The sequence below is a fragment of the Oncorhynchus kisutch genome, linkage group LG3 (assembly GCF_002021735.2).
Source record: "Oncorhynchus kisutch isolate 150728-3 linkage group LG3, Okis_V2, whole genome shotgun sequence".
In the NCBI taxonomy this organism is placed as follows: Eukaryota; Metazoa; Chordata; class Actinopteri; order Salmoniformes; family Salmonidae; genus Oncorhynchus; species Oncorhynchus kisutch.
Genome location: NC_034176.2, coordinates 33,086,416 through 33,110,176, shown reverse-complemented (window position 1 = coordinate 33,110,176; position 23,761 = coordinate 33,086,416). Strand labels below are relative to the sequence as shown.

Here is a 23,761-nt window from a genome sequence, read left to right as displayed (position 1 = left end):
AAATACAATCTGTGCCCTTCTCTAGTTCTGGCATCTGACCCAATGTCCAAAGGGTGACATAACAAGAAGTTTGGCCATTTAAGTCCAGAGTGTGTGTGGGGATGAAAAGAGCAGACCTTAGAAATGAGTCACAGGAACCATCTCATCTGATAGCACTTCTCCTTTCCATTTCTAGGATGACGGGAAAAGCCAGAATGACACTATAACCTGCATACAATACTGAAAGAATGTGAAGAAAATGCATTTCCTGTTTTGTTGTTGTTAAAACTGCTTCCGCCATATGTTTGCTTAGATGCTTTGTAATACTGGGATGATCTAACAAGTTTGAATTGTGGCATTACATTCAAACCAGCTGTGTAATCTACTTTTCTTGGTACTCATGCCAGTGTCGTAACATAGTTTTGCGAGGTTCCACCGCAAGGTCGGATCTTGAGGCACCCAGACAGACAGAGATCGACACAGACAGACGGCTGTCCCAGTCCACACCTACCCGGCAGTCTCTCTGCAGGGTCTTCATCAAGGCATTGTAGGTGTCAGCGTCGAAGTAGAGCCCTTCATGCATGTCCTGGAAGTCCAGGTCCTTGTAGACGGGACAGGCCTTCTCCCTCTCCTTCCTGGAGGCACGTCTCTTGTAAGTGGAGCCCTTCAGGTCGTACTTGTAGTGCATCTTGACGGAACGCGGCAGCACGTTGTTCATCACCACCAGCCGGATGTTGACGCCTCCAGACTGGATGCAGTACAGGCCGTAGAACTTAGGCAGCAGGGTGCGTGGGTTCTGGTTCAGGTTCTGCGTGTGGAGAGAGAGGTGGAATACAGTTAGTTGATGAATAGGTTCTGTTTAATAGGCCTGGGTCCAGGTCTGCGTCCATTTAATGGCAACCTATTCCCTACATAGGGTCTTGATCGAAAGTACTGCACTATGGGCCCTGGTCAAAAGTGGTGCACTATATAGGAAAAGCAGACTAGGTTGGGTGAGTTACTCACCATGTAGTAACCTGGGAGAAGTTTCTGGAGAAACTCAGCCTCTTTGTGCTGGACGGTTTTAATGATGAACTCGTCATCGCTGGTCAGGTAGAAGAGAGAGCCGCTGGCCCCGGGGTTGGACAGCTCAATCAGAGGCTCATTACAGATGGAGTACTGAGGAGAAAAATTAAACTGGTTTAATATGCCTGTAAAAACAATAACAAAACGGGTTTAATGTGCCTGTAAAAACAATAACAAAACTGGTTTAATATGCCTGTAAAAACAATAACAATACTGGTTTAATATGCCTGTAAAAACAATAACAATACTGGTTTAATATGCCTGTAAAAACAATAACAATACTGGTTTAATATGCCTGTAAAAACAATAACAATACTGGTTTAATATGCCTGTAAAAACAATAACAATACTGGTTTAATATGCCTGTAAAAACAATAACAATACTGGTTTAATATGCCTGTAAAAACAATAACAATACTGGTTTAATATGCCTGTAAAAACAATAACAATACTGGTTTAATATGCCTGTAAAAACAATAACAATACTGGTTTAATATGCCTGTAAAAACAATAACAAAACTGGTTTAATGTGCCTGTAAAAACAATAACAAAATTGGTTTAGTATGCCTGTACAACCACAGGTCCCAGATCTGTTTGTGCTGCTCGATAACTCCTATGGTCATTGAACTCGCTGCCTAATCCTCAGGGAAATAATGTTCTCTACTGATTTATAAAGCACAACCTCTACCATAGACAAACTACTAACCCCTCACCCGTTTACTGTGGTTAAAAAGGATTACGTTGCCAATAAGGGTGGTCTGGAAAGCAAACATACAGTTTCATTCATTCACAGATGGGTGTGCGGCTTTTATGGTGCGGTATATGATTATCACGCACACATGCAGACACGCGTGTACACCCCCCCCCCCCCCCCCACACACACACACACACACACACCACAAACTGAGTGAAAGTTCTGTTTTGCTGGGATTGGCTGTAGACAGGTGGTCAACAGTTCATTGAGGGTATGGCATCAGTATAGTACTTTCCGTAATTCTGTGCACTCAGCTTTTACAAACCACACATTCAGCTTTATTACTTCCACAGAGGTTATCTAAGACCATACAATAGGCCTCAGGGCAAGGGTGAATGTATTCTGTTTCCACCAGCATTTGTGTGCGTTTATCAGTTGAACCTTCACAAACAAAGCACAAAAGAACATTTCCAGTTTAGCTTACATGAGATGGGCCTTTGGCAATAGAACCCATGTAGACGACAATCATTCCAAAAACATCTGTGGCGTTATTCTCCAAATGAACATAAAAGCCCTGCTCTAACACAGAACCCCCTCTGTGTGGAAATCAAAGGACCAGGGGAAGTCAGTGAAGGTGGAGTAGTGTGGATGTTTAATGATAATGCAGTAAAACAGAGCTGTGTGTTCTAATAGAGAGAAACAACGAGAGAGCGAGAGAGAGAAGGCATGGGGTTCTCCACAGACTCATTGAGCCCACAGCATGAACACATCCACAATTTATCTGCATTTGCATTCAGGACCCTGAGTGGTGGGTGTGTTCTGTCTTAATTCATCTCTGTTGTTGTTTCTGTGTTTGAATAAATGCATAATCAACAGGGACACATTACGACAGCGTTTGCTTCACCCTTCAGCCTCTCTCTCTCCATCCATCCATCGCTCTCTCTCTCTCTCTCTCCATCCATCCATTCTCTCTCTCTCTCTCTCTCCATCCATCCATCTCTCTCTCTATCCATCTCTCTCTGGCTTTCACTCTTTCTCTGCTTGTCCTGTAGCCTTTTGTCTGATAGCAATGACGACTGATCAGAAATGCAGGATGTGTCAGGGGATTCATAAGAGCTGTGTCGTGAGGAGGGTACAACAGCCTTGGAGTAAAGTACGTGAATCCGAAACTAAAGCTATGGCATAATAGAAAAGAACGGTAGAAAATAATTTCAAATGAAAAGTAATGTGAGTGTAGAATAACATATAGATATTAGATGGTCCTCATACAGTATGTTATATATTCTATATGGTAGTGCTGCATATTGAAACTCCATGGTGTATTCTCCTCTGATCTACCTGTCCCAGTGATAATGACAGTGTAATAATAGAGAGGTGGTAATGAATTTGACCTGAAGGGCCCATCTCTCTGGCATCTCTCTAGCAAGGGGTTAACTGCTGATACACGCACTCTCACGCGCACACACACACGCCGCCACACATCCACCCACCTCAACCCTCTGGGAAATGATAGCCTGATTTCATTTAAATGTGCAGGGGATGCAATTAAACCCATCATAATGAAATTAGCACAACTATTACCTCATCCCCCAAACCCAACCCCCATCTCCACCTCCACAGCTGGATAGGTAGAACAGGGTAAAACCACTGCTCTGTAAAACTCTGGTTACACTCCCATACACTTTAGTCACCACTGATCCCAATGAGTTGATTGGTGAAAGTTACATGATAGGTAGGATGAACTCTAACCTACGGGATATGTCTCAATCCATAATCAGGTGTGGACTAGGAGTGTACCTGGTGTGTACCAGGTGCAGTGTTTAGACCTACCAGGTAGTCATCTGGTTTGATCCCGAAGAGCTCCCGGAAGTAGCGGAAGGCCAGCGGGGCGTAGGTTTTGAAGCGGAAGTCTGGGTAGTGGTGAGCCGGGGTCAGGTTGCTCCCCTCGCTGATGGAAACGGCCCACCGGACACAAAGACACAGAACAGTTAGTTAGAATATCCCCACATACAGAAACAAGCGAGACACACCTCCGTGTTTATACTGTATTTATACTCGGGATATCGCTTTTCAACAGTAAAAGTTCAAAAATCGCTGGAGGATGTCTTTAAGTACAGCTACCCATGGCAAGCCAGATGAACCAGTGGCACACAGCCCTGTTTAGAGTACAGAGCCTGGCGAGAGAGCATGCCTCTGATTACCCTAAACAACACCCATAGAACACAATAATACAACACCATGTAACACAGGGGACCAGCATTATGATGATATGAGATCTGTGTCCATAGACAGAGAGAAGGCATGGGGTTCTCCACAGACTCACTGACGGCAGTCTGCAGTCACCTTGAGCCCACAGCACGAACACATCCGTCATTTATCTGCTTTGAAAGGCTGGTCATGACGCACATCAACACCATCATCCTGGACACACTAGATCCACTCCAATTTCGCTGAACGCCCCAACAGATGACGCAATCTCAGTTGCACTTCACATGGCCCTCTCTCACCGGGACAAGAGGGGAAATAACTATCTGAGAATGCTGTTCATGTACAGCTCAGCGTTCAACACCATAGTCCCCTCCAAACTCATCACCAAGCTGGGGAACCTGGGACTGAACACCTCCCTCTGCAACTGAATCCTGGACTTCCTGGCGGCCGTGCCCAGGTGGTGAGGGTAGGCAACAACACCTACGCCACGCTGACCCTCAAGACGGGGCATCTCAGAGGTGTGTACTTAGCCCCCTCTTGTACTCCCTGTTCACCCACGACTGCATGGCCACACACGACTCCAACTGCATCAAGTTTGATGACGACACAACGGTGGTAGGGTAGGCCTGATCACCGACAGCGATGAGTCAGCCTATAGGGAGGAGGTCAGAGACTTAGCAGTGTGGTGCCATGACAACAACCTCTCCCTCAACGTTAGAAAGACCAAGGAGCTGATCGTGGACTATAGGAGAAAGAGGGGAGAGCATGCCCCCATCCATATCGACAGGGCTGTTGTGGAGCAGGTTGAGAGCTTCAAGTTCCTTGGCGTCCACTTCACTAAGGACTTAACATGGTCCGCACACACCTGCAAAGTCGTGAAGAGGGCACGGCAGAACCTCTTCGCCCTTGGGAGGCCCGAAAAGATTTGACATGGGCCCTTGGATCCTCAAGCAGTTCAACAGGGTGATGTGGGTGGTCCAGTACATCACCGGGGTCAAGCTGCCTGCCAACCAGGACCTTTATGTCAGGAGGTGTCAGATGAAGGCCCGAAAAATTGCCAAAGACTCCAGCCACCCAAGCCATCGACTGTTCACTCTGCTACCGTCCAGCAAACGGTACCGGAGCATCAGCTCTCGGACCAACAGGCTCCGAACCTTCAAGCCAGAAGACAACCAAATAGCCAGACTGCTAAATAGTCAATTAATGGTACACAGACTATCTGGACTGACTCTTATCTTGCACTGACCCTACGCACACTCACTAGAATGAATATATACACACTGACCCTACGCACAATCACTAGAATTAATACACACACACACACACACAAATATATACACACATACACTGACCCTACGCACACTCACTAGAATGAATATATACACACATACATATATATACACACATAAACATGGACTCAAACACACTACATTGACACTCCCACACATTCACATACACTACACACGCGCACACACACACACACAATACATAACACACACACACACACACACATACACACATACACACATACACACATACACACATACACACATACACACATACACACATACACATTTACACTCATTTGCTGCTTTTACTCTGTCTACACCAGTTGTCTTCGGCGCATGTGACAAATACAATTCGATTTTATATGCGTTTTCATTCAGGGCCCTGAGTGGTAGTGTGTGTGTGTGTGTGTGTGTGTGTGTGTGTGTGTGTGTGTGTGTGTGTGTGTGTTCTGTCTTAATTAATCTCTGTTGTTTCTGTGTTTGAATAGATGCGTAATCAATACGGACACATTACGACAGTGTTTGCTTCACTCCTCAGTATCTCTCTCTCTCTCTCTCCCTCCCTCCAGCTCTCTCTCTCTCTCTCTCTCTCCATCCATCTCTCTCTCTCTCTCTCTCCATCCATCCATCTCTCTCTCTCTCTCTCTCCTTCCATCCATCTCTCTCTCTATCCATCTCTCTCTGGCTTTCACTCTTTCTTTGCTTGTCCTGTAGCCTTTTGTCTGATAGCAATGACGACTGATCACGAATGCAGGATGTGTCAGGGGATTCATAAGAGCTGTGGTGAGGAGGGTACAACAGCCTTGGAGTAAAGTACGTGAATCCGAAACTAAAGCTATGGCATAATAGAAAAGAACGGTAGAAAATAATTTCAAATGAAAAGTAATGTGAGTGTAGAATAACATATAGATATTAGATGGTCCTGCTCATACAGTATGTTATATATTCTATATGGTAGTGCTGCATATTGAAACTCCATGGTGTATTCTCCTCTGATCTACCTGTCCCAGTGATAATGACAGTGTAATAATAGAGAGGTGGTAATGAATTTGACCTGAAGGGCCCATCTCTCTGGCATCTCTCTAGCAAGGGGTTAACTGCTGATACATGCGCGCAAACACACACGACCACTCAGAGAGAGAGAGAATAAATAACACACATTTCTGTTGTCCTTTCTTTCTCTTTCTTTGATGAGCGGCTGACATGGCTCACGTAGAGACTGAGCCTGTTTCGGTACGAACCTGTAGCCGTGCCAGGTGGAACAGAATACAGGAGGTTTACTGGGTGATTAGCTCCAGATGATCCTGTAACAACACGCCAACACACTGCATCCTAAATCTCAATCCATTAAAAGGGTGTTAAAAAGGCTTCGTTTTCAGGGGCACCTCCACAGCGAGCCGCTATCGAAACCAGGTTGTTGAACCCTCAATTGGCCGAAGATGCTTCCACCCAGTGCTTCCACCCAGTAACAGGACAGGCTACAGCCTCAACATAAATAGGTGTGATCATCAACCTACTGCTGAACGAAATCACGCTGTGTGTGTGTGTGTGTGTGTGTGTGTGTGTGTGTGACAAAGATAATGACCTCCAGCTGCACAGAGCTATGTGCTGCCTGCCTGCTGTGACTGAAACGGTATAGTCTCATATTAGAACCATTTAGATGAAAGAGCACACAAACACACACAGCAATGAAAGTGTCTTATCCAAGCAGAGCAGAACTAGAGTACTGTTTGAGAAAAGAACACTAGACAAGTTACAACAGATAAAATGTCTGAGATGTACAGGCGCCAACGCCAGTGACAGCCTAGAGAGAGAGAGAGAGAGAGAAAGGTAGACAGAGAAATAGACAGAAAGAGAGAGAAGGAGAGATTGAGTCAAAAACTACTGCTGTTCTGTTACTGCAGGAGTTCCCAAACCTTTTCACTCGGGCCCCCCCCCCCCCTTCCAGCATTGGGGAACATCCCACGACCCCCGCAGTGGGGGAGGTCAATGTAAATAGTCCGTTGGCCATTTAATTAATTGTTCAGCATTCTTATGGCTTGGTGGTGAAATCTGTTAAGGAGACTTTTGGTCCTAGATTTGGCGCTCCACTTGCCGTGCAGTAGCAGAAATAACAGTCTATGACTTGGGTGACTGGAGTCTCTGACACGTTTTTGGGCTTTCCTCTGACACCGCCTATTTTATAGGTCCTGGATGGCAGGAAGCTTGGCCCCAGTAGTACACACTACTCTCTGTAAGGCGGTGATGCAACCGGTCAGGATGCTCTCGATGGTGCAGCTGTATAACTTTGAGGATCTGGTGACCTATGCTACATCTTTTCAGTCTCCTAGGGGGGAAAAGGTGTTGTCATGCCCTCTTCATGACTGTCTTGGTGTGTTTGGACCATGAAAGTTCGTTGGTGATGTGGACACCAAAGAACTTGAAACTCTCAAGCCATGTCGATATTAATGGGGGCCTGTTTGGCCCGCCTTTTCCTGTAGTCCACGATCAGATCCTTTGTCTTGCTCACATTGAGGAAGAGGTTGTTGCCCTGGCACCACACTGCCAGGTCTCTGACTTCCTCCCTATAGGCTGTCTCATCATTGTGGGTGATCAGGCCAACCACTGTTGGTGGTCAGCAAACTTAATGGTGTAGGAGTCGTGTTTGGTCACGCAGCTGTGGGTGAACAGGGAGTACAAGAGGGGACTAAGTACACACTCCTGAGGGGCCCCAGTGTCTGGGATCACCGTGGCAGACGTGCTGTTGCCTACCCTTACCACCTGGGGGAATCCTGTCAGGAAGTCCAGAATCCAGTTGCCGATGGAGGTGTTTATTTTAGTCCTTAGCTTAGTGATGAGCTTTGAGGGCACTATGCTGTTGAACGCTGAGATGTAGTCAATGAACAGCATTCTCATATAGGTGTTCCTTTTGTCCAGGTGGGAAAGGGCAGTGTGGAGTGCTATTGAGATTGCGTTATCTGTGGATCTGTTGGGCGGTATGCGAATTGGAGTGGGTCTAGGGTATCCGGGAGGATGGTGTTGATGTGAGCCAAGACCAGCCTTTCAAAGCACTTCATGGCTACAGACGTGAGTGCTACGGGGCGGTAATCATTGAGGCAGGTTACTTTTGCTTCCTTGGGCACAGGGACTATGGTGGTCTGCTTGAAACATGTAGGTATTACAGACTCAGTCAGGGAGAGGTTGAAAATGTCAGTGAAGACACTTGCCAGTTGGTCCGCGCATGCTTTGAGTACACGTCCTGGTAATCCATCTGGTCCCGCGGTTTTGTGAATGTTGACCTGTTTAAAGGTCTTGCTCACATCGGCTATCAAGAGCGTTACCACACGGTCGTCCAGAAGAGCTGGCGCTGTCGTGCATGCTACAACTTTCAAGAGTAAGTTTAAAGCCGGACTGAGTTCCTTTAAAAAATAAAAATACCCCCCCGGCGGCTCCTCACGCCCCACAGTTTGGGAACCACTGTGTTACTGTATGCCTGTAGCCACGTCATGGCTTAAGCTTCCTCCTACACTCATTTTGTTCTGTTTGTTTTTCCTCCATGGAGAGTCTTTTGTCTCTTCTAGTAGAGGTTAAAACACCTGGTCTCTCCAGTGTTGTCATTGTTACCAGCCCGCTCTCAGTCAAAAGATGCCCATAAAGAGACAAATGAGAACATATTGTTCTCTCTCTGAATGTTTGGCTAAACAAATTAATTTCAACATTCTGGGATGGCTATTGCACCTGTGTTAAGCAGGTTAATTTGAATAAAATCCCTTTAACCTGCAGTATATATTGAAATGAGCATAATAAATGTGAAACTCAAGGGTGCGAGTTAAATCTGACAGCATGTTTGCATATACCAGTGTGTTCAGTTTCTATTGAAGGACAGACTTTGCATGTCCTGATGTGCCATTTGGAAAAGGACACACAGAAAGCATTTCCTAGTCCAAGTCTCTGCAGAGCTTGGAAGGGAAAGAGGCTGGCATGACCATTAGCAAATATCAATTCTTAAAAAACTTGCTTACAAAACTCAACCAATCAAGAGGATGATATTCTCTGGTGATTCTGTTTTTCATATGGGGAGAGGTTTGTTTAATGTCGTTCGGTAACAGATTTTCTAGATCTTTGGCGAAATATGTGCGATATAGACAAGAAGATTACTCAAACAGTGCATGACGTTCGCTCATCTGTTAATACCAAGAGATGTGATCTGACGGCACTAATAATGTCATCTCTTACACTTGTGTGTGTGTTTTGTGTATGTGTGTGTGTGTGTATGCGCATGTGTTTGTTTGTGTGTATGGGTGCGTGTATTCCAGGGTGTGTTTGGGGTTATGTAAAGTGTTTCTTTAAGCTGCTGATGTAATTATTAAAGACAGACAATTTGATGGGCCAGGCATGACACGGCATGCAGTATGTTTTGCACACTGGTGTTAAAAGACACAGTAAGCTGATTTCCAGGGATTTGGGGTATATAATCCACTGGATTGACAGAGTCCATACACCATGACTTCAACTAGATTCACATTCATGTTAAATGATAGAAGCCCCTTTTTTATTCTTTAGGATATGAATCCTCTATGTGAGTCATTACTGTTTAAGGAGAACGCCTCCTCCCTTGTTTCATGGAGAGATCCAGACATGAAGCTTTCCTATTTCAGCTAGCAGACAGATCTAGCTCAACCTCTGTTCCCTCTTCAGCCATACTGCAGGTTCACTGCTGAAAGTCAACGAGTCACTTCACAGCAGCATCAACATAGGCTGTAGTGTTTCTAAAGGACTTATTAGGATTCATCTACTCAGGCTGTAAAGCATGTATTTGTGTGAAAGCATACGTAGGTAGATACAACATATTGTAAACTGCTACTGAGTATTACTATTTTTAATTATTTTTATTTTTATTTTACCTTTATTTAACCAGGTAGGCAAGTTGAGAACAAGTTCTCATTTACAATTGCGACCTGGCCAAGATAAAGCATAGCAGTTCGACAGATACAACGACACAGAGTTACACATGGAGTAAAACAAACATACAGTCAATAATACAGTATAAACAAGTCTATATACAATGTGAGCAAATGAGGTGAGAAGGGAGGTAAAGGCAAAAAAGGCCATGGTGGCAAAGTAAATACAATATAGCAAGTAAAACACTGGAATGGTAGTTTTGCAATGGAAGAATGTGCAAAGTAGAAATAAAAATAATGGGGTGCAAAGGAGCAAAATAAATAAATAAATAAAAATTAAATACAGTTGGGAAAGAGGTAGTTGTTTGGGCTAAATTATAGGTGGGCTATGTACAGGTGAAGTAATCTGTGAGCTGCTCTGACAGTTGGTGCTTAAAGCTAGTGAGGGAGATAAGTGTTTCCAGTTTCAGAGATTTTTGTAGTTCGTTCCAGTCATTGGCAGCAGAGAACTGGAAGGAGAGGCGGCCAAAGAAAGAATTGGTTTTGGGGGTGACTAGAGAGATATACCTGCTGGAGCGTGTGCTACAGGTGGGAGATGCTATGGTGACCAGCGAGCTGAGATAAGGGGGGACTTTATCTGGCAGGGTCTTGTAGATGACATGGAGCCAGTGGGTTTGGCAACGAGTATGAAGCGAGGGCCAGCCAACGAGAGCGTACAGGTCGCAATGGTGGGTAGTATATGGGGCTTTGGTGATAAAACGGATTGCACTGTGATAGACTGCATCCAATTTGTTGAGTAGGGAATTGGAGGCTATTTTGTAAATAACATCGCCAAAGTCGAGGATTGGTAGGATGGTCAGTTTTACAAGGGTATGTTTGGCAGCATGAGTGAAGGATGCTTTGTTGCGAAATAGGAAGCCAATTCTAGATTTAACTTTGGATTGGAGATGTTTGATATGGGTCTGGAAGGAGAGTTTACAGTCTAACCAGACACCTAAGTATTTGTAGTTGTCCACGTATGGACAGAGTCAGAGACATCCAGAGTAGTGATGTTGGACAGGCGGGTAGGTGCAGGTAGCGATCGGTTGAAGAGCATGCATTTAGTTTTACTTGTATTTAAGAGCAATTGGAGGCCACGGAAGGAGAGTTGTATGGCGTTGAAGCTTGCCTGGAGGGTTGTTAACACAGTGTCCAAAGAAGGGCCGGAAGTATACAGAATGGTGTCGTCTGCATAGAGGTGGATCAGAGACTCACCAGCAGCAAGAGCGACCTCATTGATGTATACAGAGAAGAGAGTCGGTCCAAGAATTGAACCCTGTGGCACCCCCATAGAGACTGCCAGAGGTCCGGACAGCAGACCCTCCGATTTGACACACTGAACTCTATCAGAGAAGTAGTTGGTGAACCAGTAGTATCTACCAGGAATAATGAAACATAACCAGTAGTATCTACCAGGAATAATGAAACATAACCATTAGTGTCTACCAGGAATAATGAAACATAACCAGTAGTGTCTACCAGGAATAATGAAACATAACCATTAGTGTCTACCAGGAATAATGAAACATAACCATTAGTGTCTACCAGGAATAATGAAACATAACCATTAGTGTCTACCAGGAATAATGAATCATAAGCAGTAGTATCTACCTTGAATAATGATACATAACCAGCAGTTTTTACCAGTGCAGAGCATGCATGATGCGTGCAACTCGTCATTCCAACATATTTGAACATTTAATTAATCCAGTCAGTATGTCAGTCATTCAGTCATTTGTCTCAGTTGCAATAGGAACTAAATCAAAAGGGAATACAAGTCTTATCCATTAGTTTATTGATATCCATGTGTGTATTCAAAATTATATAAATTCTTAGTTCTTTAGCCTATCACTTTAATAATTTAATGTTTAATTTAGGCCTATCCAAATAAAAACAAATAGGCATTCAACTTATAGTCAATGCAATTCAGGCTATCATTTTGGGTACTGGTGCTTTGCGTAATAATCGTAGAACTCTATTTGTGTTTTATAACTTTTTATTATAGGGCTTCCCTTAAAAAGAGAACCTAGCTCACAGGCCTCTAAATACAGTCTCAAAATGCATTTTAAACGCACTTGTTGAAGAAGCATGTGCAGTGGCTGATAAGGAAAAGTCCAGACCATTAAGGGACCCCAAGGCTATTTCGATCAGGACAGATTATAGCCAAGACTTAATCAATATTTAGTTTTGTCTCATTTATTGATATGAATATAGCCTCTGCGTGATGGGGTCGTGCAACGCAAATAGCTAGAACAAGCCTACATACAGAGTGAAATTCACTAATACAATAGTCAAAATGCCTAATAAGGCCTACAGTCCGTGCTCCCAAATACTGGAAAAAGTGTGATTCATTAGGTTACATGATCACCACAGTAGCACTATGCAGCTATAAAAATAAATGATGCAATTATAAGGCCAATAAATAACACAACACCATGGCACACTTAGATAGCGGAATAGGCCTATCCTAAATCATATTTACTTTCTGTTTTGCAGCTCAGGCAGTTATTCTAGACATTCTGTGTCTTTATTATTCAGACAAGTCATTTGCTGAAGACCCAAGCCTATACTCCGCCATCTACTGGTGTAACGTTGTTATGGAATGCAGTTCCCAAAACAAGCCCTAGACTTTTATTTTGGAAATGAAACCAAAAGCTGCAAAGCAACTCTAACGTCTCGGCTTGATTGACTAGATAACTTCGACTAGCTACGTTCGGTTCTTGTCCTTTGCAGATGCCACATTTTTAAAAAGTTTGTATGTGCTTCCCGAGTGGCACAGATGTCTAAGGCACTGCATCGTAGTGTTAAGGCGTCACTACAGCCTGGGGTTTGATCCCAACCAGCTGTGACCGGGAGTCCCATAAGGTGGTGCGCAATTGACCCAGCATCGTCCGGGTTAGGGGAGGGTTTACTTGGTTCATCACACTCTAGCGACTCCTTGTGGCGAGCTGGGTGCCTGCAGGCTGACTTCGGTCGTCAGTTGAACAGGGTTTCCTCCGACACATTGGTGACTGACCAGCTCGATTCGGTCTTATGAAACAAAATTTGAATAAAAATTTTTTTTTTTTACATTAGATAAAAGTAGAGACTCAGAGCTAGAAAATTGTATATCATGCACTACAGTTGAGGAACAATGGGAAAGTAATTCTGCTTTGAAAGTTGATAACTTGAATATTTTGAATATTTTGGTACATGTACCCATTCAGAATCGTTCACACCCTCTTAACCTTTAGCCCCACCCATCTCTTTAAGGGTTGATCTGAGCATTCTGTCCTAACAACAGCAGTCAAGCACCCAAGCTAACTGGCTAACGTTGACTAGCTTGCTAACTACTTCCAGACACAAATGAGAGAACGGCACACGCTGACCATTTTACAAGCCCGAGCAGAGCTGATTAGGCTGTTTTTGTGTTATCCAGAGCATTGGTGACTGCAACTATGCTGCTGGCAGCTTTTTTTGCCAACGTTTACTAACACCGGCCATATTGGTAAATTTGTCAGTTATTCTAAGCTCTGGCACACTCAGACGAGAGTGCTCTGAAATCGGAGTAGATAGACAGAGCAAATTTACCAGCTACATCCATCAACAGTTCGCAGTGACATCATGAACAATCTATTTAAATGGATACTTGCATAGTGGAGTCTTTTATTAAAACCTCTTAGTACGGAAATCCTGTTACCAGGATCAAATTCGGTGAAATCAGAGTGTGCCAAATTCAAAATACAAAATCGTAATATTAAACATTTATGAAAATACAAGTGTCCTACATCATTTAAAAGCTTAACTTCTTGTTAATCCAGCCACTTTGTCAGACTTCAAAAAGGCTTTACGGCGAAAGCATAACATGCGATTATCTGAGTACAGCGCCCCACACACAAAAGCATTAAAAACATTTTCCAAACCAGCAAAGGCATTACAAAAGTCAGAAATAGCAATAAAATACATCACTTATATTTGAAGATCTTCCTCTGTTTGCAATCCCAAGGATCCCAGCTACACATCAAATGGTCATTTTGTTCGATAAAGTCCTTCTTTATATCCCCAAAAAAGTCAGTTTAGCTGGCGCGCTTGATTCAGTAATCCGCCCGGTTTCAAAATGCATATAAAGGAATTCCAAAAGTTACCAATAAACTTCGTCCCAACAATGTTTCTAATCGATCCTCAGGTACCCTAACATGTAAATAAACAGTACAATTTATGACGGAGAATAGTATGTTCATTACCGGAGATAAATAATGAAGTGCGTGCCCTCATGCACGCGCGCCACAATACTACAGTCAAAATGGGAGCCACCTAGAAAAACTACAAATACTATCTAATTTTTCAAAAAACAAGCCTGAAACTCTTTCTAGAGACTGTTGACATCTAGTGGAAGCCCTAGAAACTGCAATCTGTGAGGTATTCCTTTGATTTTCCCATAGACGGCGATTTCAATTTCAATGAATCCAGTTGGATTCTCCTTGGGTTTTCACCTGCCATAGCAGTTCTGTTATACTCGGAGACATTATTTTAACAGCTTTAGAATCTTTAGAGTGTTTTATATCCAATACAAATTACATGCATATCCTAGCTTCTGGGCCTGAGTAACAGGCAGTTTACTTTGGGCATGTCAGTCATCCGAATTTCTGAATACTGCCCCCGGCCCTCAACAAGTGAAGGCATGTAGCTAGCTAATGAAACAATGAACCATAATCCCAACTCATGACATTACTACCATGCATGAATCTGCAGGTAGCTAACCAACCAGGTTCAATGTTAGCTAGCTAACAGACTAACAATGTTGCCTATGGGCACAAACCCACCGTCGCTAGACCAGACAGGACTAGCAAAAAGAGTTCTTCACTGATGAGTCGTGGTTGTCTTACCAGGTGTGATGGTTGGATTTGCGTTTATCGTCGAAGGAATGAGTGTTACACAGAGGCCTGTAATCTGGAGTGGGATAGATTTGGAGGTGGAGGGTCCGTCATGGTCTGGGGCGGTGTGTCACAGTATCATCGTTATGTTAGTCACATGTCAGTGGAACTTGTTCAGTTTATGTCTCAGTTGTGGAATCTTGTTATGTTCATACAAATATTTACACATGTTAAGTTTGCTGAAAATAAACGCAGTTGACAGTGAGAGCACGTTTATATTTTTGCTGAGTTTATATACTATAGCATCAATATAATCATCAGTCATGTCCCTGCTCCTCACCTTGGCAGGAAGACGCTCTCCACCACATAGAAGTCCTGCATGAGAACATCTCTGTCAGGTTTGGAGGTCAGGTTGCCCACTGTGTAGCCGATGCCCAACTGGATGGCCCCCTTCAGGGCTGACGATGTGGTCTGAGGGTCAGGGACAACCAAACACACCAATCAACACATACATTAACGAATCAACAGCTCAATCAAGCAACAAATCCATCAAACAAAAATATAAAAGGCAACATGCAACAATTTCAAGGATTGTACGGAGTTACAGTTCATATTAGGAAATCAGTGAATTGAAATAAATGTATTAGACCCTAATCAATGGATTTCACATGACTGGGAATACAGATATGCATCTGTGGTTACAGATGCCTTTTTTAAAAAGGTAGGTGAACTAGGCGTAAACTCCAAAGAGCAAGGTAGCAAATTCCCAGAAGAGAGGCATGTCTTGTAAAGGTCAGTGTAAAATGTCTTGTAAAGGTCAGTGTAAAATGTATTGTAAAGGTCAGTGTAAAATGTCTTGTAAAAGTCAGTTCAGGAACATACAGTGCAATCAGAAAACAATGTCTGATTATCTGAAACAAGCACGTTAACGTCATGAAATTGAAAGCCAGTTGATGCCTATGACACCGTTTTCGATGGCTTCAATAGTTCTGATAATGTCAAATTCATTACCTAGATGTTTCAAATCTACTGCATTAGGCCCTGTTATATTGTGTGTGGCACAAAAATCCCATCACCACCACGTCTGATCCAAATGAAAATGTAGTAAAGCAGAGAATGGACTGTGAGGATAGCTTCCCATCATGTATGAACTGTGTAGAAGCAGGACATTGATAGGAGCTCATATGACAAAGGGTCACTTTAAAAGGCTTCTTGGGTCACATCAACAGGCTTCATAGTGATAAATGGTCATTCATTTCAACAAGCATTAAGAAACCTCCCTTCATGGTTGTCATAAAAGGCCAGTAGAATCCAGCCAGAGAGAGCAGTATATGGAGGGATGAAACTTTACCTTCTTGTATGTTTTCTCTCCGCTCATGTTTCGAGACCCTCCCACTCCATTTTCTGTGGTCGTTGACATCTGATGAGAGGACAGAGCAGACGAATAAAGGAACTCACTGGTCAAAGTTTAGAAACAAACAACGTTTCTTCAGGTGCTACTTTAGGTCAGTGGTACAGGAATAAAGTCAATTCACATGGACTGACTAGATTCATTTTGGGTTATTTCATAATGTCAACACAAAGCTCACAAAGAGGGAGGTTTTTCCACTACCGTCTTTCTCAGGCTAGAGTACATGACCACATAGGCCTACAGTTTGAGTTTGACTAATAGACCTGTGCAGATTGGTGAGCTACGCATTTTTCACTGCATCATCTGACACAGATACACAGCCACATTGTCTACATACGCTAGACATTGTCATGCTGAATTGCTCCTATAGGTCTTAATGTGACGATGTAATCTAACACAGTATATCTGCAGTGTCCGCGTGAAGCAGGTATAATGAGCGCACCCTACTAAGTGAAAAGTGAAGGTGCTTCTACACCTGCATTGCTTGCTGTTTGGGGTTTTAGGCTGGGTTTCTGTACAGCACTTTGAGATATCAGCTGATGTACGAAGGGCGATATAAATCAATTTGATTTGATTTGAAGGTGTAGTCAGTCACCCTGCTAAGTGAAAAGTGAAGGTGTAATCAGTCACCCTGCTAAGTGAAAAGTGAAGGTGTAGTCAGTCACCTTGCTTAGTGAAAAGTGAAGGTGTAATCAGTCACCCTGCTAAGTGAAAAGTGAAGGTGTAATCAGTCACCCTGCTAAGTGAAAAGTGAAGGTGTAATCAGTCACCCTGCTAAGTGAAAAGTGAAGGTGTAATCAGTCACCCTGCTAAGTGAAAAGTGAAGGTGTAATCAGTCACCCTGCTAAGTGAAAAGTGAAGGTGTAATCAGTCACCTTGCTTAGTGAAAAGCTCTGCCAGTGGAACAGAGATCACGACCACATCTCTTGGTCATCAGGCAGTCATGCGGAGGTTTCAATCTCCAGACAGCCTCTGGAAGACAAGAGAGGAAAGACTCCATTACATTACATGATTACAGAGTGAAAGAACAGTAGGAGAATGCCCTCTGCTTCAATGTTAGGCCGTACCTCTGATGTCAGAATAGAAACTTGGGGAAATGTGTGCAGGCAAATATTTTTTCATTAACTGGGAAATTCCAGCAGATACGCTAAAGTGTTTTCATTATTGGAGCAATTTTAGCGGGTGGCCCCTCAAAATATTAATTTCATATTTTTTTATTAATTTCCGACAGTTAAAGGCAATTTTATCTATTTCAAAACCTGAAGTGATTACCCATCCCGCAGCAAATGATCTATTCTCTGAGAAGGCAAGACAACTGGGTATTTTTGTGCATTCATTAGTGGTGTTCCTGCTGTCAGTCACTCCACAATTCCACCTCCTCACACAGCCAAACAAAAACTCCCTGTGAGGAGCTCTGCTGTGGGGGGAAGAGGAAAGAGGGGAGGTAGATGGGTGTGTGAGCAGCCATGCGTGCTGCAGTAACTGCGCTGGATAAATGACTCCACGTCAAGCAGAGAGACTGCAGACCCTCAGAGTGTACTACTGCATGAGGACTAATGGAACCTCAGCCAAGGCTCTCACACACACACACACACACAACCAAGCTATTCACCATTCAGCCACACCATCAGATTGTGTGTGTGTGTCTAACTAGAATGTATGTGAGTGTGAAATGAGTCTAAGTGCAGTTGTTTCATAAAGAGAGCAAGAGAGAAAAAGAGAGAGTGAGAGAGAGAGAGAAAGAGAGACAGAGAGAGACAGAGAAAGAGAGAGAGAGATGGTGGGGGCATTTACACAGCGAGATATTGGATATATTTCAGTGTTTTCTTTCTGTGTCTATTTCTGTCTGTTAACCTCCAGCTAAACCTGCAGTGGCCTCACCTCCAGCATATCAATGTACCTGCTACTCAGAACGCAGCCCAGTCAGTCCACCCGCCATTATTACTTACATAAGCTTTGCCTGTGTGTCCCGCTGCAACCTATAAGCACTCCTCCTTATCAGCTCTGTGTCCAAACATATCTTACTTCATCAGGCATGTGTCCAATCAGGGCTCACTCTGGTGAGCCTTCATCCAATTAGCATTCTCTGTGTGTGTGTTGTTCTTGTGCGTCTACACACGAGCGAGGAACCAAAATGTCAAATGTACAACTATGATGTCACCTGTCGCATACAGCTGGGCTTTCTCCCTCCCAAGTAGACATCATGTCAGGAAGTCTACCAGCCTCAAGACAGGGCAATTCCACAGTAACAGAGAAATGCTGAGACTAGGATTTTTCACTTTAAAATGTATACCATACAACAACGAATGATTGCAAAGTAAAACAAACCATACAATTCTCTTCACAGGGACTTATTCTAACAATTTTCACTGAGCATTTTCCAAAAACACATTTACTTGAAGAACAGTGCTTAGCTTGGTAGCTGAATTACGTTTTTGTTTTGCTGATTTACAACCTTCATTTATTCAATATTAATAAGTCAAATTAATATCTCAAAATGACCCTTTTTGATTGTGTTCACTTTAAGACGTATTGTTTGGAACAATATACTCTACAAGTATATCACATTGTGTGATGTTTGTTACATCAGCCGATGTCACAAAAGTGCTATACAGAAACAGCCTAAAACCCCAAACAGCAAGCAATGCAGATGTAGACACACGGTGGCTAGGAAAAACTCCCTAGAAAGGCAGAAAACTAGAGAGGAACGAGGCTCTGAGGGGTGGCAAATCCTCTTCTGGCTGTGCTGGGTGGAGATTTAATGACCTATAACGTTAATTTCTATGTATAAAATGGGTCATATCATTAAAAGTACCAGAGAGCCCACTCTGGAAAAGCGATGAGTTTGAAGATTATATGGTTCCAGACAATATGTCTAAGAATCAGCTAAATCAAAAACAGTAGTTTTGACTGAAAATGTGTTTTTCAGAATGTAGACATACTCCATATGTTAGAGCCCATTATAATGAGTATAACGACACCAAGGTGTCATGTAGTGTTCACAGATCATAGGGTCTTACAGGAGGCATGTACAGGTCTAAAAAGGGCCTGAAATTGCCACTTTCATTATGATTCTCAAAAATGGTTTGTGATACAAAATGTAAAAAGCATTTCAAACATCCTTCCTCCCAATGAAGCTTCTATGTGAGAATTTCCAGAAAAATCTGATACCAAAACTATTTTCAGCTCCGGCTGGCGTGAAATTGTCCTTGAAGAGGATTGTCAATTCTGGTTTTATTATTAATTGAAAATGTTATTGTGTGTGTCTGGACACAAACAAAACACAAAGCAGGCAGACATTAAGAGGGGTATGTAGCAGACAGACACTGTCTTTATCCTCAAACTGAAGCCTTATCGGTGCACCAGCTCTGCCGTTGCTAACAACACAGCAGCAACACACAGAGTAAATACTATTTGACTTGGAGCTGATGTCTGTGCTGTAGGGCAGGTTAGGAGACACTGTCTGTATGTGTCTGTGTCTGTGTGTGTGTCTGTGTGTGTGTCTGTGTGTGTGTATAAACATTGGCCTCAGGAGAGACTGTCTGTATGTGTGTGTTCTCTCTGTGTGTGTGTGTGTGTGTGTGTGTGTGTGTGTGTGTCTGTGTGTGTGTCTGTGTGTGTGTATAAACATTGGCCTCAGGAGAGACTGTCTGTATGTGTGTGTTCTCTCTGTGTGTGTGTGTGTGTGTGTGTGTGTGTGTGTGTGTGTGTGTGTGTGTGTGTGTGTGTGTGTGTGTGTGTGTGTGTGTGTGTGTGTGTACATTGGCTGTTGGCCTTCATGGGCAGCACTGAGTCATAACATGTTTATTCAAATGCGAATTGGAAATGCAATTATCATGAATATATCATGGAGGTCATGCTATTGCATAACATGTATAAAGAGCACAATTCACAGCCTCAAGGTCATTTCACCTAATCTGGCTAACACCATCTCGCTGTGTAGTCATGTGGGTCGCGTCAGCCAGGCTACATTTTACCAGGATGCTCGTCAAGAGAACACAAATACTGTGGAACAGTAATATTTGATGTGTGTCTATACAGGAACCTATATTATAAATACACACACATCACATGTGACTCGTAATAAGACTGACCAATTAGCCTATTAAAATGCTCATCTGACTTCATAAAAATAATTAGCAATACGCAAGAGACTATGGTTGAGTTACAGTCATAGGTAATGAAGAAACGTCTGAGAAGGAATTCTAAATATAAGTGTACTTAATTACTTTGTCAAATGAACGATAACATTATACAAGGCATGAAGCTTAAGTTACAAAGCATTACAAGGCATTATTCTAAGCATGTTCAAAGAGAGAGAGAGAGAAACAAATAAGGAAGAACAATTCATCTAAAGACCCCTTCATAAGCATCAGAGTTGTTCAAAAGCTGAGTTGTTCACCCATAGTATTACTGTAAAGTTAACCTCCAATCAGATGTCAGACTTCCAGGATGTAACCTCTGCTTGTCAGAGGTGAGACAGTGGGGGTTGGAGAATTCAACACAGAGAAGACTGAATTCCTAAGACAACACAGAGGAAATTCTTGCATACAGTTGATAAGAAGAGTCACTTCGGGGCACCCTACACTCTGGTAATAATTATAACAACAACAAAATGTTTTCTGGTGCTGGGTCTGTCTGTCTGTCTGTTGAACATGAGGAATGTTAATTAGCCAGTCGGTCAGTCTGGCTTCATGTGTCATTGTGTAGGGGACCTGGACTGTTGGCACTGCTGTGCTGGTGCCTCACTCCTACTCTCCCTTGCTCGCACTATCTCTACCCTCCACCCCCTTTCTCTCTCCCTCTATCCCCCTATCCCCATCTCTCCCTCAATCACACCCTCTAATCCCCCATCCCTCCCTTCTCTCCCTCTATCCCGCCCTCCCCCTCTCGGAGGCTATCTGACCCGTGGCGTGCCCAGCCAGCGCCACCTTTTCCAAAACAATCCACGAGAGGCCCACAGCTGCAGAGCTGTTGTTCCCAGCTAAACAAAGAAAGGTGGAATGATAGCCCACTTTCAAATAGAAGCGTCATCTCATCATCTGGTGCAACAGCAACTGTTGAAACTCACTAACACCATTAACGCACAGCCTGATATTGAGTACATGGCTCTGATTTGATGTAAATTGTGTGATGTTTGATCTCAGAGCAGCAAGCTAAAAGAACAATCTCTCTCTCTCTCTCAAGGGCACTGCAATGTGGTTATAGGAACTTGATAAGAACGTTGCCATAATGTTGGGGAAATGCTGTGGACTAAATAAATGTGTACTTCCTGAGGCGAGGCACTGACACTATTCCTGAGCTACATAAGATAACGTAGCAGGTGGAATAGCCCAAGCAGAGAACTTTAATTTTATTTTGATATTTTACAAGTACACTTAAATAAAATACAAATTAATATTATCCTGTATACTTCAAATACGAGATGTACTTTTCTAGCATATCTTAAGTCCCCAAAAAAGTGTCCCAATTTAGATCATTTGAAATGTATTTAATAAATTTAAAATGTTAATAAAACACGAATAAAGTTTACATTAAAATGCATTAAATGTATTTAAAATCGTTCCAATTTAGATAATAAATAGACTAGGATATTTAAAATGAAGGACATACAGTACTTACAGTATATATACTTATATATATATATTAATGTATAATTTCAGTATATTTAAATATGTATTTTTCTGCTTTGGAGGATGGACTGCTGTGGTTTGGATTAGAATCAAATGGGTAAAAGGAGCTGGATCAATAATGAAGTACAGGCTCAGTACTTTAATGTAAAGGGGCCAACAACAATCAATCAGAATCAAATGGAACAGCACTGCTGCGGAATGTGTGTGTGTGTGTGTGTATACACGTTTTGTGAGAGACAGACAGATAAAAAAAAGAGAAGAGATAAAAGGCAGGGAGAGGGAGCCAATAAAGCACAGTTTAGGAGACTAGCTACAATCATCAATGAGATCTAAATAGGTTCTGCTCTGTGAGTAGTGGTGTGGGACGAGACGTAAACTGAGGCACTCAGTCTGCACAGCAGCGTAGATCCTCTGTAATAAGGCGTGAAGACACCCTTTCACTCCGACTCAAACTCCATTCCATACACAACACTTCACACCTCAGATACGTGGGACAATACTCAAATGTAAGTGCGCACACATTTGTCTGCAGAGACCGTGAGGACTTCTCAGCAAAAACTTTTACACAACTGTATAGCTTCACACACAGTGACATGCTGACGGAGATATGTCTGGATATGTCTGCCAGGTCTCACGCACTGGAAGTTTGACACAGTGAGGTGTGGCTGTGCTCTCACGGTCTCCATAACTCCAGGAGTTTATTTTTCCCCCATCAGCCTCACTCTATTCCCTTTCTCTTCTCCACTATATACCTCTGTTCTCACACACACACACACACACACACACACATCCCTAGGGGTTTACTGTGAGACAGGAAAAAATATCGGTGATAATAATAATCCCACCATAATTCCATGTTACTGTGATACCTGACCCTCCTAACACAGAAACGAATACTATTAATACTGACAGAAGGAAGCAGAGAGATCCACTCACACGTCATCCACTGGGATTAAATCTGAAAGCTGAGCTGCTCTCAATGATGTGCTCTTGGCTTTTGCATCAAAGCTCATTAGTCGAAAATGGTCCAAATGTTTGCATAATAACGGCAGAACCTGTTGTTGAACAGCAGAGCCTGGAAGACGAGCAGTAATCTCCAATCATAAAGTCATGAAGCAAAACAACACATGTTTGACAGGACAACGAACGTGACAGACTTGCTACCAGGCTCAGCCCAGAGACCCTTCTTTTTAATAGAAACTACCACTATAAACCTTGAAACGGTGCATCTCATATCTCCACATCATCTCCATGGAGGGATACTACAGAGCAAACCTGGTTTATCCTCAGTCCCCTGACACTCTTGGATTACTGCATCCGATAGAAGACGCGATGGCTAATCAATAGTGTGTCAGCAATGCAGAGAGCTGAAGACTGCCAGGCTGCCGTGACTTTCAACCCCGACTGAGGGATGTTAAACAAGCCCAGATGATTCCTGGCACAGACACAGTGAGTGGGCTACATGAAGAGGGAGCTTAGCCCCAGGGATCTACGGTATTAAGATACTTAATTGTAGCAATTGCTGCCTTGGCTAGGACACATCTACTAGAAATTCAAAAGAGATTCAAATATTGCTGGAACCGCCCTGGTTCAATTAAAGGAGAGATTAAATTACCTCAGGTATATTTATACTGGCTTTATAAGATCCCTTTAGACAACACTATCTCTCTGGAAGATACCTAAAAACACTTCAAACATATCCGATACCTC

At 43.0% G+C, this 23,761-nt stretch overlaps 1 protein-coding gene across 1 annotated transcript in view; it reads right to left on the bottom strand.

The window, feature by feature from the left end:
- Positions 1 to 23,761, bottom strand: part of LOC109881147 (phosphatidylinositol 4-phosphate 5-kinase type-1 beta-like) — an 82,596-nt gene that overhangs the window by 23,368 nt on the left and 35,467 nt on the right. Inside the window, exons 2-7 of the mRNA XM_020473305.2 lie at positions 17,294 to 17,390; positions 16,359 to 16,427; positions 15,348 to 15,478; positions 3,569 to 3,686; positions 985 to 1,137; positions 491 to 787 (exon numbers count right to left, since the gene is read on the bottom strand). Coding sequence (XP_020328894.1) covers positions 491 to 787; positions 985 to 1,137; positions 3,569 to 3,686; positions 15,348 to 15,478; positions 16,359 to 16,427 — 768 coding nt within the window. The 5' untranslated portion in view covers positions 17,294 to 17,390. The remainder of the gene's footprint in view (positions 1 to 490; positions 788 to 984; positions 1,138 to 3,568; positions 3,687 to 15,347; positions 15,479 to 16,358; positions 16,428 to 17,293; positions 17,391 to 23,761) is intronic.